Below are 19,646 nucleotides of genomic sequence, written 5' to 3'. Positions count from 1 at the left end.
AATGAAAAAACATTCACCAAGGCCTCCAGTACATCACAAACCTTTTTTTTTTTTTTTTTTTTTGATACAGAGTCTTGCTCTGTCGCTCAGGCTGGAGTGCAGTTGTGCGAGATCGGCTCACTGTAACCTCCGCCTCCCAGATTCAAGGGATTCTCCTGCCTCAGCCTCCTGAGTACCTGGGATTACAGGCACCTGCCACCACACCCAGCTAATTTTTGTATTTTTAGTAGAGACAGGGTTTCAGCATGTTGGTCAGGCTGGTCTCTAGAACTCCTTATCTCAAGTAATCTGCCCACCTCAGCCTCCCAGAGTGCTGGGATTACAGGTGTGAGCCGCTACGCCCAACATATAGATATATATATATAGATATATATATTTCTATATATGTATATTTCTATATATTTTTTCTATATACATATATATATATATATTTTTTTTTTTTTTTTTTTTTTTTTGAGACGGGGTCTCACCCAGGCTGAAGTGCAGTAGTGTCATCTCACCTCACTGCAGCCTTGACCTCCTTGGGTTCAGGTGATCCTCCTAAGTAGCTGGGACTACAGGTGTACACCACCATGCCTGACTAATTTGTTTTTGTTTTTGTAGAGACAGGACTCCAGCCTGGGTAACAGAGAAAGACCTTCTGTCTTTAAAAAAAAAAAAAAAAAAGTGAGTGTGGCCTGCCACCTTGAAAGAGGTCACTGATTCACTGTTACTAGGGCATTTGCTTTTTTGGACGAACACACCATCCTTTGATCAGTGGCATAGACTTGGATGACAGTTGGCCAAAGTAATGAGTGCATTTTACTTAGGGACAAAGCAAAGGTGGTTGACCTGTATGGTATTTGAACTTACTGGCTTTCTGATGAAAGGATTTACCCAGAAGCTCTTTTTCAATGATTTGGAGTTATGTTATCGAACACAAATAGATTTCAGGTATTTCTTTATTTTACTACGTAGCTGGTAAGTTTCTCAGTATCTTTAAATGTTATACTTTTTAGGCATGTGGTTATTATGACAGGTAGGAGTATTTTGTATGAATAGACATGGGTTAGAAAGTTTTTACGTCTATCATTTTTATTTTTATTATTTATTTATTTATTTATTTATTTATTTATTTATTGAGACTGAGTCTTGGCTTTGTCACCCAGGCTGGAGTGCAGTGGTGTGATCTCAGCCCACTGCAACCTCTGCCTCCTGGTCTTAAGCCATCCTCCCACCTCAGTCTCTCGAGTATCGGGACTACAGGCGCACATCACCACACCCAGCTAATTTTTTAATGTGTATTCTTGGTAGAGACAGGGTTTTGACCTGTTGGCCAGGCTGGTCTCCAACTCCTGAGCTCAAGTGGTCCACCCATCTCGGCCTCCTAAAGTGCTAGGATTACAGGCATGAGCTGTCACACCTGGCCACTTCTATCTTTTTAAAAATATTCCTTATTATAGCCTATTTTCTTTAGATATATTCTAGTGCTTGGAGCAAATTACACAAACCAGTATTAAGCTAGGCCCACAACTTGATTAAAAATAAAAATAGGCCAGGTGCGTGGCTCACGCCTGTAATCCCAGCACTTTGGGAGGCCAAGGCAGGTGGATCACGTGAGGTCAGGAGTTGAAGACCAGCCTGGCCAACATGGTGAAACCCTGTCTCTACTAAAAATACAAAAAAATACAGCTGGGACCTGTAGTCCCAACTACTCAGGAGGCTGAGGCACGACAATTGCTTGAACCCAGGAGGCAGAGGTTGCAGTGAACTGAAACCGCACCACTGCACTCCCAGCCTGGGTGACAGAGTGAAACTGTCCCCCAAAAATAAATAGGTAAATAAATAAAATAAAATAATCCCTCATGGGGTTTTTACTTCATTCATTACTTTCAGAGTGTGTGTTAGGTACTAGGTTTGCTTCTAGATTTCCAACATTTGCCTCTAGTGGAGTAGGGAAGCTGCATAAACATTCTATATGTCCAGGCCTGTTTTTCCTTCCTGTCGTTGCTTTTCCCAGGCGGAGATGCTGGTGCCCTATCATTTTTATTGACCCACCTATTTTATGCCAGGTGCCTGCTACGCTCTAGTTGCAAGAATGTACGAACAGCTTTTCTCCAAGGAGCTCCCAGTCTAATGAGAAAGACTTTTTTTCAAATACTTAGAAACCTTGGAAGCCATTTTTGTTGAAATCTCAATTGAATAATTCCTTTGCTTAGTAAACACTGTTTAGGAACTTGTTGAGCCCTGATGCCAGGGATGGAAAGATAAGTAAGGCCCCAGGTCTGAATCTTGAACTCATCAGATTATAGAGCGATGTTTTCCAGAGTGAGGCCTGTATCATTGGTAGGCATGGGTGAGGATGTGTCTATGGCCCTTGACATTGTTAATTATAACTAGCCCATCAAACATGTTATTTCATTGGTAGAATTGTTTAAGAGATGATGGAAGTAGGTATTTTAGGATAAATAAGTGAGTTGCCTTGAAGAAAAATATTTAAATAGTAATTCAGGTAATATCTTGATATGAATATAAGGGTAATACTCAAATGATTGGCTTAGGGGAACCCTGATCCAGAGAGACAGTGTGAGTAATGAAAACACAGGATTAACTGATAGTTGTGAATGAGGGAAACACAAGGACTTCATTGTTGAAGGTGATTAATCAGATTTTTTTTTTTAAGACAGTCTTGCTCTGTCACCCAGGCTGGAGTGCAGTGACACAATCTTGGCTCACTGCCAAGGCAACCTCTGCCTCCTGCATTCAAGCTATTCTCCTGCCTCAGCCTCCCCAGTAGCTGGAATTACAGGCATTACAGGCATGTGCCACTACACCCGGCTAATTTTTGTATTTTTTTTTTAGTAGAGATTGGGTTTCGCCCTGTTGGCCAGGCTGGTCTCGAACTCCTGGCCTCAAGTAATCCACCTGCCTCAGCCTCCCAGAGTGGTAGTATTACAAGTGTGAGCCACAGTGCCTGGCCGAAAGTAATTAATCAAATTTTAAGAAGGGTCTGTATTGGAGTAAATATTGATTTTCAAAATAGTATCTTCACCTGAATGAACTATTTTGTTTGAATGTGCAGAAATACTTTTCTAGAGTATTCATTGCAGCATGGTAGTGAAATTGGAAATTACATGAATGTCCAACAGTAGGAAATTGGTTAAAATCTTATCAATCGATAAGGCAGAGATAGTATGAAGCCATTGGAAATGATGAAGCAGGTGCATAATTTGCCATAAAAGGGCACTCAGAATACCTAGATACTGGGAAGGGGTTAGGTGAAAATGCCAAGAATGGAAAGCCCCAAAGGATGTGCTAACATGGGAATAGTAGTTACCCTTTAGCTCTGGGATTTCAACTTTTTTTTTTTTTTGAGATGGAGTCTTGCTCTGTTGCCCAGGCTGGAGTGCAACGGCGAGATCTCCGCTCACTGCAACCTCTGCCTCAGCCTCCTGAGTAGCTGGGATTACAGGCATGCACCACCATGCCCGGCTAATTTTTGTATTTTTAGCAGAGATGGGGTTTTGCCATGTTGGCCTGGCTGGTCTCGAACTCCTGACCTCAGGTGATCCACCTGCCTCGGCCTCCCAAAGTGCTGAGGTTCAACTAATTTTATTAACCTTTGTTGTGTTCTAGTTTTTTGTTGTTGTTTTTTTTTGTTTGTTTGTTTGAGACGGAGTCTTGCTCTGTCACTCAGGCTGGAGTGCAGTGGCACAATCGGCTCACTGCAGCCTCTGCCTCCTGGGTTCACGCCATTCTCCTGCCTCAGCCTCCCGAGTAGCTGGGACTACAGGCACCTGCCACCACGCCCAGCTAATTTTTTTCTTTTTTTGTATTTTTAATAGAGACAGGGTTTCACTGTGTTAGCCAGGATGGTCTCGATCTCCTGACCTCGTGATCCGCCCACCTCAGCCTCCCAAAGTGCTGGGATTACAGGCGTGAGCCACCGCGCCCGGCGCGTTCTAGTTTTAAAGAGAGAAAAGCTAAACTTAGCATTCCATTGTGTGGAGAATAGTATAGCTTCTCTGATCTGCTTTGGTTTCCCTTACAGGTGTGGAGGCACAGTTGGTGCTGTTTTCACTTGTCCACTAGAAGTCATTAAGACACGGTTGCAGTCTTCAAGATTAGCTCTCCGGACAGTCTACTATCCTCAGGTTCATCTGGGGACCATTAGTGGAGCTGGAATGGTGAGACCAACATCCGTGACACCTGGACTCTTTCAGGTTCTGAAGTAAGTTCAGTCTTGTCTGCTCCTGCCACCTGCACACCCTGTACCACCACTGTCAACAGAGAATGTTCATCAAGCTTATCAAATGTGATGTTCTGTTTGCATAGCCTTGGTCCTAACTTAAGAATTAGATTTCTTTACCAATACCTTTGAGCTCTGACCTTGCTCCCCTGGCAGCGGGGGTCCCAGTGTACATGTGACCATCATCCAGGGCAGTTAAAGTAAACCTAGCAAAGCAAACCAAAAATCCACGTGTAAATTGTTGCATCACATCATTGCTCTTGCTCAAAGCTTTTGAGGGAAATGAAGATAAGAGGTGATAGAGTAAAATTTTAAAAATTGCACAACAGAAGAGTTGTGAATATTTTATTTTATTTTATTTACTTTTTTTGAGACAGAAGAATCTCGCTCTGTCACCCAAGCTGGAGTGCAATGGTGCGATCTTGGTTTGCTGCAGGTGATCTGCCCACCTTGGCCTCCCAAAGTGCTGGTATTACAGGCGTGAGCCACCGCACCCAGCCGTGAATATTTTTAAAAGAAACAAAATGTTTGTTTGTTTGTTTGTTTTTGAGCTGGAGTTTTGCTCTCGTTGCCCAAACTGGAGTGCAATGGCACAATCTCAGCTCACCGCAACCTCTGCCTCCTGGATTCAAGCGATTCTCCTGCCTCAGCCTCCCGAGTAGCTGGGATTACAGACATGCGCCACCATGCCCGGCTAATTTTGTATTTTTCATAGAGATGGAGTTTCTCCATGTTGGCCAGGCTGGTCCCAAACTCCCAACCTCAGGTGATCCGCCTGCCTCAGCCTCCCAAAGTGCTGGGATTACAGGCGTGAGCCACCACACCGGCTTTTTTTTTTGCTTTTTATTGGGAAATATTTTTAAATGTGTAGAAAAGTTATATTTAATAAAATGGGCTTTAAAATTTGTTTTATACCTGAGCTACCTGCCCATTTTATTATTTTTACTGTAGAAAAAATAATTCATTTGCTTATAAAGTAGCCAAATATTCTTAAGTCAAATTTGGCTTATCAGTCTATGCATAAGGTAAAATCAAATTCAGAAGAGAACTGATTGAATATCTGATTTTTAGCTCAGGACCTTGTACTTTGAGATGCTCTATAATTAATAGTTGAATTTAACTGAGTGTAATATTCAAATCTTTGAAACTGATTCTTGGGCAAGAGTATGTTCAAGAAAGACATTCATCAAGAAAGCTATCAGTATAGAGATTTATTTGGGAAATGTTAGAAAAAAGTAATAAAATGGAGATGCTCTGTTTTAAAAACAACACATTTAGCACTTTTTTTTTTTTTTTTTTTTTTGAGATGGAGTCTCACTCTGTCACCCAGGCTGGAGTGCAGTGGCGCGATCTCCACTCACTGCAAGCTCCGCCTCCTGGGTTCACGCCATTCTCCTGCCTCAGCCTCCTGAGTAGCTGGGACTGCAGGTGCCCGCCATCACACCCAGCTAATTTTTTTTGTATTTTTAGTAGAGACGGGGTTTCACCATGTTAGCCAGGATGGTCTCGATTTCCTGACCTCGTGATCCGCCCACCTTGACCTCCCAAAGTGTTGGGATTACAGGCGTGAGCCACCGCGCCCAGCCACATTTAGCACTTTTAGGCACAATTTAGATAAGGCAGGATGAGTTGGAGAGTGCTTAGTTTATTTTTAGGTATGTTTTATTTGTAAAACCCAACTATGAGTCACTCGGGCATTCATGCCAAATGTGTGCAAAGGTACATCTGAGCTTACTGAGCAAAACTGAACAGCAAGACCAGATGCCAGGGACAAGTGAGAGCATCAGAAGCCCAGCGAGGGAACAGGGAGATTGGTGTCCAAGACTCCAGGAGAAATTGGGGTTTTTGTTTGTTTGTTTGTTTTCTTTTTTGAGACAGATTCTCACTCTGTCACCCAAGCTGGAGTGCAATGGTACGATCTCTGCTCACTGAGACCTCTGCCTCCTCGGTTCAAGCGATTCTTCTGCCTCAGCTTCCCGAGTAGCTGGGATCACAGGCATGCACCACGATGCCTGGCTAATTTTTGTATTTTTGGTAGAGACAGAGTTTTACCATGTTGGCCAGGCTGGCCTTGAACTCCTGACCTCAGGAGATCTGCCTGCCTTGGCCTCCCGAAGTACTGGGATTATGGGCGTGAGCCACTGTGTCTGGGTGAGAATCAGGTTTTTTAATTAAATGCTAAGAAAAGGAGTGGAGACACTGGGCAGGAAAGTTGGGGGTGGGTACAGGAGGGACAGAAGCACAGAGATGTGGAGGGACACTTTGCTCTCAGGACAGATCCGAGTCCATGGCCCCCATCAAGATGGGACTGTGAGAACACTCCTCCTGCTTTGCCTTTTCACATGCTTAGGCGGTGCCAGTGTCCCGGGTGACACCTTTCTTCTAAGGAACATGCAGTGCTTTGGACATAAGGAAACTGAGACAGGTAATGTTACTTCAGTAACATTCAAAATGAACTTCCTCTTGCCAAATAATCATGACTAGTGAATTTGGATTTACTGTAACTGGGGAACTGTTACCCAAAAGTGTGGGTGTCAACAGGGCCAAGCTGGAAGGTAAATGGGAATGTTTCTCCATTTTAGGTTTTACAGGATATGTGGGTTGAGTGTCCCTTATCTGAAATGCTTGGGACCAGAAGCAATGCAGATTTCAGATTTTGGAATATTTGCTTCATCATACCAGTTCAGCATCCCCAGTCCAGAAATACAAAATGCTCCAATGGGCATTTCTTTCAGCATCATGTTGTCACTCAAAAAGTTTCTGATTTTAGAACATTTTGGATTCTTATGGCTTTCTAATCTCCAGTAAATCCAGCCCCCCCCCATAAGAGATTGTGTGTGTGTCTGTGTGTGTGTGTGTCTGTGTGTCTGTGTGTCTGTGTGTCTGTGTGTCTGTGTGTATCTGTTCCCTCCCCTCAATTAGGGCAATTGTTTAGTAAAATTTAAATCAAAGGAAAAAGGCCACTCCATGTTTTAACACAGGAACAACTTCCACACCACACGAAAGACAAACTATTTTCATTACAGTCCCACCGGCTTCATTGGTTAATACAGCCACAGCTACACAATAATGAGCCATCACTTACATATGAATACTTTAATTAATTAATTAATTTTGGGTTTTTTTGAGACAGAGTTTCACTCTTGTTGCCCAGGCTGGAGTGCAATGGCGCGATCTCGGCACAACCTCCGCCTCCCAGGTTCAAGCGATTCTCCTTCCTCAGCCTTCCAAGTAGCTGGGATTACAGGAATGTGCTACCACGCCCGGCTAATTTTGTATTTTTATTAGAGACAGGGATTCTCCATGTTGGTCAGGCTGGTCTCAAACTCCCAACCTCAGGTGATCTGCCCGCCTTGGCCACCCAAAGTGCTGGGGTTACAGGCGTGAGCCACTGTGCTCGGCATGAATACTTTTAAATCAGTTTATTTTATTGACATCAAAATATAAACAATGGCGTTAGTAAGTAAAATTTTAGTTATAATGTTTTGTCAGAAAGGTGTTTGTAAAGTGGCACTTTTCACCCAAGAACTATTTTATTTAAGCTTTATTTCCTCAGCTTTATTATATATTTTTAAAATTCTGGGCTGGGCACGGTGGCTCATTCCTGTATTCCTAGCACTTTGAAGGGCCAATGCAAATGGATTGCTTGAGCCCAGGAGTTTGAGACCAGTCTGGGCAATGTGGCGAAATCCCATCTCTACAAAAAATACAAAAAATTAGCCGGGCATGTTGGCGTGCACCTATAATCCCAGCTACTCAGGAGGCTGAACTTAGGAGTTGAATATAACTGAGCATGATATTCAGATCTCTCAAACTGATTCTTGGGCAAGAGTGTGTTCAAGACACATTTATCAGGAAAGCTACTTATCATTGTAAAAATGTATTTGGGAAATGTTAGAAAAAGACGTAATAAAATGCAGGTGCTCTATTGCAAAAACCACACATTTAGCACTTTTAGGCACAATTTACGTAAGACAGGATGTCCTTGAGCCCAGGAGATCAAGGCTGCAGTGAGCTGTGATTGTGCCACTGTACTCCAGCCTGGGCAATGGAATAAGACCCTGTGTCAAAAAAAAGAAAGATTCTCTCACACAACTATTTAATAACTTTCAAGTAAAGGACTACTTTTAAAAAATTGTGGGTACATAGTAGGTGTATACACTTACGAAGAAAACTCCTTTTACGTGGTAGTATTTCATTGATTTTTCACAACCTTAGCAGATTAGTACTCAGGCGTGACATTACCTCTATTTTAGAGAAGAGGACATGCAGGTTAAGGGCTAAGTGACATGCCCAAAGTCATGTTCAATGTATATCCACCTTGCTTCTAAGAAAGACTTGAAGCTGCTAAAGTAAAGTAAGAAATGAACAAGCCCCAGACACAAGGCTGAGCCTCTGCTGCTTCTCCGCGAAGGCAGCAGCAGTTCCCAGCTCAGAGACTCCTAGGACTGCACCCTCCTGCCTCCGTGGCTATTGCTTCTGTTTCCTTTGCTGTGCTGCAGCCTTACAACCTCTGGCTGTTGGAGGGTCCAGGGCCCAGACCCTGGCCTTCTCTAGCTACTGCCACTCCTGTGGGCGCACTTAGTTTCATGGCTGTAAATACCATCTGTAAGCTGGCAGCCTTTCTGCTCTGAGCCTCACACACTCCATCCGGCTGCCTGTTTGACAGCTTGGATGTTTATTAGCCATCCAAGAGTAACATGAGCAAAACAGAACTCCATAAAACCTGCTGCTCCCAGAGTCTTCCCTGTCTCTGTTAGAGGCAGCTCCATCTTTCCAGCTACACAGATCTCAAGCTTCATAGTCATCCTTGGATCTTATTTCTCAGCCCTGCAGCAAATCCTATCAAGTCTACCTTCAAAATAAATACAGAATCTTACCCCTTCTCACTACTTCCTCCACCACTGTCCTGATGGAAGCCACCGTATCTCACCTATATTGGTGCATTCGCTTCCTGACTGCTCTGGCTTGAAAGCTTGCTGCCCTCTACCCTCAGTCTGATCTCAGCAGAGCACCCAGAGAACCCTCTGCTCAGATCCTCTGCTCAGAGTTGCTGTCTCCCTCTGGGTAAGAGCTACAGCTATCCCTGTGGCCTACTAGGTTCTACACGATTCTCACCCTTCCCATTACTTCTGACTTTTCATCTCCTATTTTCCCCTTTGCCTCTCCAGCCTCCTTTTTGTTCCTTTAAAAGGCCAGGAACATTTCCCACCGCAGGGTGTTTGCAGTAGACATTGTCTGCACGGCTGACGTCCGCTGTCATCACCTTGCAGGAAGACCCTACAGTGACCATGCTATTTAAAAGCAAACTCTCCGCAACACTCTAGCCCACCTTCCTGCTTTATATTTTTATCCGTAGCACTTACGTCCATCAACATACAGTGTAGTTTACTTATTTCTATTCTTTTCTCCCTCTTCACCACCCCCTCCAATGGGACTTCTTTGGAGGTAGTGACTTTGGTTTCTTTTAATTACTGAAATCGTCCCCAAGCATCGAGAATGTTGCCTGTCACATAGCAAGCATTCCATAGAAATTGAATGCATGAGTTTTGGCATGTCAGGAAGATATTGCATATAAAGGGCTTAACACCCTCCCTCCGTGTAAATAATAAAAGCTGCTGTCATTATAATAGCTACTCTCTGCTTTTAAACACAAGGTTTGTTTTTTTTTTTTTTAACCTTAAAGTCTTTTATCTCTTAATAGAGGCAAAAAAAAAAAGGTGGGGGGGAATATCCTATTACATAATTCTCATGTGAAGAAAGCATACTCTTCGGGGGAAATTTGTATCTTTTCCTGTTAATAAGTTCTAAAGGCAGAGTCTGTAACTCAGGACTTACATAAAAACAATATACCAACTTAGGAAGCTTTAGGGAGGCTTAACAGAGGGTGGCTCCTTTTCAGGCTGCTACCATGTGGGTTGAAGCCACCATCCTCTCTCACCTGGATTATTGTACAGCTTTCTGTTTCTTCATTAACCATCCCTAAGCTAACGGCAGTGACGATGGTTTACAGAGAGGGTCCTTATCTAGTAAGTGATCAAACAAGAACAAGGGTACAGGCTTTTGTCTTATCTACAAAGCCCGTGTTACTTTCCTGTTGACATTTTTGGAAGACACTTTGTTATTCAAAAACCATACAAGGCTGGGCGCAGTGGCTCACCCTTGTAATCCCAGCACTTTGGGAGGCCAAGGCAGGTGGATCACCTTAGGTCAGGAGTTAGAGACCAACCTGGCCAACATGGCGAAACCTCGTCTCTACTAAAAATACAAAAACCAGCCGGACATGGCAGCACGTGCCTGTAATCCCAGCTTCTCGGGAGGGTGAGGCAGGAGAATCACTTGAACCTGGGAGGCGGAGGTTGCAGTGAGCCGAGATCACGCCACTGCCTTCCAGCCTGGGCAGCAGAGCGAGACTCCATCTCAAAAAAAAAAAAAGAGAAAAGAAAAAAAACCCATGCAAATAACATGGTCATTCGTTTAAAAGTTGTCTGCTTGTGGCCGAGGCGGGCGGATCACGAGGTCAGGAGATAGAGACTATCCTAGCTAACACGGTGAAACCCTATCTCTACTAAAAATACAAAAAATTAGCCAGGCGTGGCGGTGGGCACCTGTAGTCCCGGCTACTCGGGAGGTTGAGGCAGGAGAATGGCGTGAACCCCGGAGGCGGAGGTTGCAGTGAGCCGAGATCGTGCCACTGCACTCCAGTCTGGGCAACAGCAAGACTCCATCTCAAAAAAAAAGTTGTCTGCTTATTAACAGTCTTACTCATTTGGGGAATACTACTTTAAAAGACTTGTCAGAGAACAGAATTTGTTTATAGAAAGTTTATTTTCAAAATTCAGAGAAAAAAATATTCTCTATTCTGTTAAAGAAAAGTATTCTGTTAAAGAAAAAAATTCTCTATTGAAGAACCTATCTCGAACCTATCTCTTTTTTTTTTAATAGTTACTTAAAAAGCAAAAAGGCAATATGTTAACAGATTCAGGTATCTGCTATTAAATGCGCCAGAGTAATAAATAGTATATGTATTTCAGGTATTTGCTTTTAAAAAAAATAAAAATCTTCTGGCTTAATATTTTCCAGCAAAGTTCTTACTATTTAAACTGCTGAGACACATTCTTTTTTTTTTTTTTTTTTTTTTTTTTTTTGAGGCAGAGTCTTGCTCTGTCGCCCAGGCTGGAGTGCAGTGGCACCATCTCTGCTCACTGCAACCTCTGCCTCCCAGATTCAAGCGATTCTCCTGCCTCAGCCTCCTGAGTAGCTGGGACCCGCCACCACGCCCGGCTAATTTTTTTTGTATTTTTAGTAGAGACGGGGTTTCAGCGGTATTGGCCAGGATGGTCTCGATCTCCTGGCCTTGTGATCCGCCCGCTTCGGCCTCCCAAAGTGCTGGGATTACAGGCGTGAGCCACCGCGCGCAGCCCTCTTTTTGTTTTTTCAAGTGCCTTTTTCATTGAAAAGTAACGTGTTAGTGATCTCCTATCTTATCTTTTAGGAACCGCAGTGTTCAGATGAGACATTTGTCTTGGATTAGCCTGTGGTATGCATATTATGATATAAAACAGTGAAGAGAATAAAATGCTCCAAACAAGACCCTGATTTTTTTTTTCCATTTTTTTCCTAAATGAAAGTTTGTGACTGCAGGAAAATGAGTCTGGATCCTTCTGGGCTTGATTTTGCAGCTGAAATGTACCATTTATAGTAGGATCTTAATTGTTCCAGAAAAGTTTTGTAAACATCAAGCTAGGTTAGAAGTTTGGATTATGTAACAGATTTGGCTTTTTGCCAACTGTTATTATGTGTAACTATGGAGACCGCCTTTCTTAAGTTCTTAACAGGCCTGAGTCACTTGAGGACACGAGTTCCCTACTGCATTATGGATGAGCGGCTTCAAGCTTCCTGGAGCCAGAGATTCCCTTAATTGTGTTTAAATGACTCCTGAAGCTGAACAGGGTACATTAATGGGGACCACAGAGAGGATCTAAACTTTACACAATTTCTTGATACACTTAGCGTTTGAAAATCTTGATTATGTGCTATATTATAAAGTATAGGCCACTTCAAGGTGTTACTTGAGAGAGGTTTTAGTTCAGACAGCTCGATCTTTTAAAAGAGCAATACTGCTTGAACCCTTAAAAGAGCAATACTGTTTGAACCCGGGAGGTGGAGGTTGCAGTGAGCCGAGATCATTCCACTGCACTCGCCTGGCGACAGAGCGAGACTCCCTCTCAAAAAAAAAAAAAAAAGGGCAATACTCGTGGTTCACGCCTGCAATCCCAGCACTTTGGGAGGCTGAGGTGGGCGGATCACCTGAAGTCAGGAGTTCAAGACCAGCCTGGCCAACATGGTGAAACCCCATCTCTACTAAAAATACAAAAATTAGCCAGGTATGGTGGTGTACACCTGTAATCCCAGCTATCCAGGAGGCTGAGGAAGGAGAATCGCTTGAGCCTGGGAGGCGGAGGCTGCAGTGAGCCGAGATGCAGCCACTGCACTCCAGCCTGGCTGACAGAGCAAGACTCCATCTCAAAAAAAAAAAAAAAAAATTAGCAGGACGTGGTGGCTGTTGTCTATAATCTCATCTACTCAGGAGGCTGAGGCAGCAGAATTGCTTGAACCCAGGAGGCAGAGGTTGTATGGGATCACTTAAAAGGGCCTGGGCTTAACACCTGTCAGTAAGGAAAATGATTTGATTAGAAAATAAGACTACTGTCTCTGCATAATATTTTTATGTAATTGAATTATATAAATGGGCCAGGCACAGTGGCTCATGCCTGTAATCTCAACACTTTGGGAGGCCGAGGTGGGCAGATCACTTGAGGTAGGGAGTTCGAAACCAACCTGACCAACATGGAGAAACCCTGTCTCTACTAAAAATACAAAATTAGCTGGGCGTAGTGGCGGGTGCCTGTAATCCCAGCTACTTGGAGACTGAGGCAGGAGAATCACTTGAACCTGGGAGGCAGAGGTTGTGGTGAGCCAAGATCGCACCATTGCACTCCAGCCTGGGCAACAAGAGCAAAAACTCCGTTTCAAAAAAAAAAAAATTATATAAATTGAACTAAGGTCTGACTTACTACTTTTTAAAATAATAGCTTTTTTTTTTTATTTTTTTTTTATTTTTTTTGAGGCAGAATCTCGCTCTGTCACCCAGGCTGGAGTGCAGTGGCGCAATCTCGGCTCACTGCAAGCTCCACCTCCTGGGCTCACGCCATTCTCCTGCTTCAGCCTCCCTAGTAGCTGGGACTACAGGCGCCCGCTACCACGCCTGGCTAGTTTTTTTTGTTTGTATTTTTAGTAGAGATGGGGTTTCACTGTGTTAGCCAGGACGGTCTCGATCTCCTGACCTCGTGATCCGCCTGCCTCGGCCTCCCAGAGTGTTGGGATTACAGGCATGAGCCACCGTGCCCGGCCGATTCTTTAGTATTTCAACAAAAGATCATGCCATCTGTGAATAGACATAGTTTTACTTTTTTCTTTCCACTCTTTTTCATCTAATTGCTAGCCTACTACTAGCTCTTGAAGGTACAGATATTCTTTATTTTAAACATCCAAAAATTAGAAGAGAAGCTAAGATTCAAAATTCTATTTACTTTATACATTCAGAGAATCTACAGCATGAAAAGTTACATAGTGATCTGAGGAAGGAGAGCTGGAAATAGATGAAACTTTAACATTATCCAGTATGCTGTGGACCAGAATGTCAGCTGTACCTCTTTTGCACCAAAAACCAGCTTAATTTGGGAAACTTTCCCTGTGGAGAAAGTGGAAGAGGTAGAAATAGAATTGACAGGATTTACTTTACTATTAACTTTATAGGAACATCTTTTCCATAAAGTGAAAGACCTTTTCATCATACCTTCTGTGTGTTATAATGAAAGTAAAACATTCTATTAACTTTTTTTTTTTCCTTTCTGAGACAGAGTCCTGCTCTGTTGCCCAGGCTAGAGTACAGTGGCATGATCTGGGCTCACTGCAGCCTTTGCCTCCTGTGATCAAGTGATTTCTGGCTAGTTTTTGTATTTTTAGTAGAGACGGGGTTTCACCATGTTGGCCAGGCTGGTCTCGAACCCCTGACCTCAAGTGATCCACCCACTTCGGCCTCCCAATGTGCTAGGATTACAGATGTGAGCCACTGCTCCCAGCCATTCTATTAACTTTTGACTAGCATATGATTATTTGTGAGCTAGATCAACCTTAAGTGCTATCAAATGGATGGTACTACTAGTAAAGAGAAATCCTCAATAAGAAAAAGAGATTAAATTAGAGAAGACCATTATATAACAATGTAAATTCTACTGGATACCATGGAAATTGAACCATTGAAGAGAGTAAATTTAACCAACGTGAATAACTGTGTTGCTGCGGAAAAATGCCTCTAAAGAATGTTCCATACAATCCTTTCAGGATTTTCTGAGTCGCTTTTAATTGGAAACAATATTTAACTTTTTTGTGTGAAAAGCACATTGGCGTGTTTATAGAGAAATCGGAACCCCTTTTATATTGCAGGCGGGAATGTAAGGTGGTGTAACCACTATAGAAAACAGCCTAGTGGTTTCTCAAAAAATTAGGCATAGGATTACCGTGTGATCCAGCAATTCCACTTGGATTCCATAAAAGAATCCAAAGCAAGGACTCAAACAAATATTTGTACACCCATGTTTATAGCAGCACTATATATAATAGCCAAAACGTGGAAGCAACCCAAGTGTCCATCGATGGGTGAATGGATAATAAAATGTGGTGTATACAGCAGTGGAATAATATTCAGCCTTTAAAAAAAAGGAAATTCTGGGTGGGCACAGTGGCTCACGCCTGTAATCCCAGCACTTAGTAAGGCCAAGGTGGGTGGATCACTTGAGGCCAGAAGTTCGAGACCAGCCTGGCCAACATGGTGACACCTCGTCTCTATTTAAAAATATATATATATATATATATACACACACACAAAAATTAGCTGAGCGTGGTGGCACTCACCTGTAATCCTAGCTACTGGGAAGGCTGAAGCACAAGAATTGCTTGAACTTAGGAGGTGAAGGTTGCCATGAGCCAAAATCGTCCCACTGCACTCCAGCCTGGGTGATGGAGTAAGACCCTGTCTCAAAAAAGGAATAAAATAAAAAGAAGGAAATTGTGACACATGCTACAACATGGATGAACCTCAAAGACTGAGTGAAATAAGCCAGTCACAAAAAAAGATGTGATGCCACTGATAAGAGATACCTAGAGTTGTCAGATTAGAGACAGTAGAATGGTGACTGCCAGGGCCTGACGGGAGGGAGGGCTAGGGAGCTGGTGCTTAATGAGTGCAAAGGTTCAGTTTGAAAAGATGAAAAGGTTCTGGAGGTAGATGGTGGTGATGGTTGCACAACAGTGTGGATGTACTTAATGTCACTCAACTGTACACTTAAAAATGGTTACAATGTGGCTCACGCCTGTAATCCCAGCACTTTGGGAGGCCTAGGTGGGTGGATCACGAGGTCAGGAGTTCAAGACCATCCTGGCTAACACAGTGAAGCCCTGTGTCTACTAAAAATACAAAAAATTAGCTGGGCGTGGTGGTGGGTGCCTGTAGTCCCAGCTACTTGGTAGACTGAGGCAGGACAATGGCATGAACCTGGGAGGCGGAGCTTGCAGTGAGCTGAGATCATGCCACTGCACTCCAGCCTGGGCAACAGAGCGAGACTCTGTCTCAGAAAAAAAAAAGGTTACAATGGTAGATTTTCTATTATGTGTATGTCATCACACAAAAAAAAGTTTAAAAGTAAAAGCAGTTGGCTGGGTGCATTGGCTCACGCCTATAATCCCAGCACTTTGGGAGGCCAAGGCAGGCGGATCATCAGGTCGGGAGATTGAGACCATCCTGGCTAATGCAGTGAAACCCCGTCTTTACTAAAAATACAAAAAATTAGCCGGGCGTGGTGGTGGGTGCCTGTAGTCCCAGCTGCTCAGGGGGCTGAGGCAGGAGAATGGCGTGAACCTGGGAGGCAGAGCTTGCAGTGAGCCAAGATTGCACCACTGCATTCCAGCCTGGGTGACAGAGTGAGACTCTGTCTCAAAAAAAAAAAAACAAAGAAAAGAAAATGAAAAACAAAAAGCAGTCACGGTATAATCTTTGGACTTGAGATACTAGGCTTTGGTTTTAAATAACCGTCATCCGTCCATGAAAATTATTAGTTTTCTATTCCTTAAATTCTGCCCTCCCCCGCCAACTTTTTTTTTGTTTTTAATTTTTGAGACAAGGGGTCTCTTTCTGTCGCTAAAGCTGGAGTGCAGTGGCATGATCATGGCTCACTGCAGCCTTGACCTCCCAGGCTAAGTGATCCTCTTACCTCAGCCTCCTGAGTAGCTGGGACCACAGGCACACACCACCACACCTGGCTAATATTTTTCATTTTTTGTATAGATGGGGTTTATACTGTGTTGCTCAGGCTGGTCTGGAACTCCTGGGTTCAAGTGATCCTCCTGCCTGGACCTCCCAAAATGCTGGGATTACAGGTATGAGCACTGAGCTGGCTCTATTCTTTATATCCCTGTATAAGATTCTACTACATTAGGTAAAGATCTAGAAGATAGGATTGTTAGAAGCAGTAAATCCAAAAGAAATCTCTGAACCTGTTTCTCAGTGAATCTTATTATGATGAGGAAATTATTCCCTGTGTGGCACCCTCTGCCAGATACTCATCCTACTTTCACAGGATTTCATTGTATAGTACAGACTCTGCACAGCTTCCTCCTGTGTTGGGCCGGGTGTGGTGGCTCATGCCTGTAATCCCAGCACTTTGTGAGGCCGAGGCGGGCAGATCACCTGAGGTGAGGAGTTCAAGACCAGCCTGACCAGCATGGAGAAACCCCATCTCTACTAAAAATATAAAGTTAGCTGAGCATGGTGGTGCATGCCTTTAATCCCAGTTACTCGGGAGGCTGAGGTAGGAGAAACGCTTCAACCTGGGGGGCGGAAGTTGCAGTGAGCCGAGATCACGCCATTGCACTCCAGCCTGGGCAACAAGAGTGAAACTCCGTCTAAATAATAATAATAAATAAATAAAAATACAAAATTAGCTGGGTGTGGTGGTGAGTGCCTGTAATCCCAGCTACTTGGGAGGCTGAGGCAGGAGAATTGCTAGAACCCAGGAGGCAGAGGTTCCAGTGAGCCGAGATCATGTTACTGCACTCCAGCCTGGGCAACAGAGCGAGACTCCATCTCAAAAAAAAAAAAAAAAAGAGAAAGAAAATATGTCTAACTGATGCTTTTTGAGGCATGTTTTTTCACTGTGCTAATGATAGCAGTATTCTACAGCCTTCTGATTCTGTATTGTAACCAAATCAGATAAGAGTCGAGCTTGAGATCTCAAACATTTTATTCTCTCAAGGAACTAATGAGAAGGTTGACTCTTTATCATTTTTAATAGACCTTGCCTGAGGGGTTTTAAAGGTTTGTCTTTTCTTATTATTCAGGTCAATCTTGGAGAAAGAGGGACCAAAGTCACTTTTTAGAGGCTTGGGTCCAAATTTGGTTGGAGTTGCACCATCAAGGTAAGCATTAAACTTTCCAGCTAGCTCATGCTAAGCAGTATGGAATTCTGGGTCCTTTCTTACCAAAGGGTGATGCTGCTGAATGACCAGTGTCTTTTTCTGTGTTGGATTTGCCTAAATATAGCGGACATAGCAAATAGTCATTGAGAATGCTAGGTGTGTCTTCAGTGTGTGAAAGAAAGGATTCTACTTACTGTATTCTTTATATTCTTAAGTGTGAAAATTAATCTGCTATCATTACTGTAATGTACTTTAAGTGTTTGCTACTCTAAGTATGGCATGTGGCCAGCGGCATTAGTATTGTCTGAGAGCTTGTTATAAACACACAATCCCAGGGCACATCCCAGACCTACATCAGAATCTGCATTTTAACAGAACCCCCAGGTGACTCCAACGCAGTTAGAAACACTGATCCAGAGGAATTGTAAAGGCTTTTAACTTCACTTTCTGTAAAATGACATCCTCATATCTTTGCAGGTCTTCTCCTGAAAGCCTGTTTGAAATATACAGAACTGTACTGTCCCAGTACATAAGGGTAGTCACTGGCCACATGGAGCAGTTTAAATGTAAATTAATCAGAATTAAAGGTTCAGTTGCTCAGTCTTCATGTTTCAAGCACTCAATCTCCACATGCAGCTAATGGCTACTGTATTGAAGAGCAGAGATGCAGGGCATCCCATCTTGGCAGAAAGTTCTCTTGGATAGATAGGATAGAGAGGATAACAGTGTATGATTGTAAAAGTAACAGAGACAGATACAGAATAGCATATCTGGAAAGTAGATTAAAAACTGCTTCCAGGCCGGCTGTGGTGGCTCACCTGTGTAATCCCAGCACTTTGGGAGGCTGAGGCAGGTGGATCACCAGAGGTCAGGAATTGGAGACCAGCCTGGCCAACTTGGCGAAACCCCATCTCTACTAAAAATAAAAAATCAGCCAGGCATGGTGGCGGGCACCTGTAATCCCACCTACTCTGGAGGCTGAGGCAGGAGAATTGCTTGAACCCAGTGGGAGGCAGAGGTTGCAGTGAGCTGAGATCATGCCGCTTCACTCCAGCCTGGGTGAAAGAGTGAAACTCCATCTCAAAAAGAAAAAACAAAACAAAACAAAAAAACTTCTTCCGGAAAGGACCTCCTGAGAAGGGAACTGGGTGGCAGGGCAGGACACTTAACTTGTCATACTCCAAGAGACTTGAAAGAAAATGAAGTCTGGCCGGGTGCGGTGGCTCACGCCTGTAATCCCAGCACTTTGGGAGGCCGAGGCGGGGGGATCACGAGGTCAGGATATCGAGACCATCCTGGCTAACGCGGTGAAACCCCGTCTCTACTAAAAATACAAAAAATTAGCCGGGCTTGGTGGCTGGCGCCTGTAGTCCCAACTACTCAGGAGGCTAAGGCAGGAGAATGGCATGAACCCGGGAGGCGGAGCTTGCAGTGAGCTGAGATCGCGCCACTGCACTCCAGCCTGGGCGACAGAGCGAGACTCTGTCTCAAAAAAAAAAAAAAGAAAATGAAGTCTTACAACAAAAATGAGAATGTTGTCTTATATAGGGTGAAGACCAAAAGCTTATAGAATTCTTCCAGATCAGTGCTCCAATTTAAACATAAATCGGCTGGGCGCAGTAGCCCACACCTATAATCCCTGCACTTTGGGAGGCTGAGGCAGGCGGATTACTTGAGGTCAGGAGTTTGAGACCAGCATGGCCAACATAGTGAAACCCCATCTCTACAAAAATACAAAAATTAGCCAGGCGTGGTGACATGCATCTGTAATCCCAGCTGCTCGGGAGGCTGAGGCAGGAGAATGGCTTGAACCCAGGAGGTGGAGGTTGCAGTGAGCCCAGGTCATGCCACTGCACTCCAGCCTGGGTGACAGAGCGAGAAC

The 19,646-nt window shown here is 43.7% G+C and overlaps 1 protein-coding gene across 3 annotated transcripts in view; it reads left to right on the top strand.

Moving 5' to 3' along the window:
• The window catches only part of SLC25A33 (solute carrier family 25 member 33), a 43,145-nt gene that overhangs the window by 10,284 nt on the left and 13,215 nt on the right, over positions 1-19,646 (top strand). For all 3 annotated transcript variants that reach the window (XM_009447908.5, XM_063805138.1, XM_063805148.1), the window contains exons 2-3: positions 4,031-4,210; positions 17,687-17,764. In XM_009447908.5, coding sequence (XP_009446183.1) covers positions 4,031-4,210; positions 17,687-17,764 — 258 coding nt within the window. The remainder of the gene's footprint in view (positions 1-4,030; positions 4,211-17,686; positions 17,765-19,646) is intronic.

Source organism: Pan troglodytes, chromosome 1 (genome assembly GCF_028858775.2).
Source record: "Pan troglodytes isolate AG18354 chromosome 1, NHGRI_mPanTro3-v2.0_pri, whole genome shotgun sequence".
NCBI lineage: Eukaryota > Metazoa > Chordata > Mammalia > Primates > Hominidae > Pan > Pan troglodytes.
The sequence above is the reverse complement of the archived record's forward strand: the minus strand, read 5'-3'. Positions and strand labels throughout refer to the sequence as shown.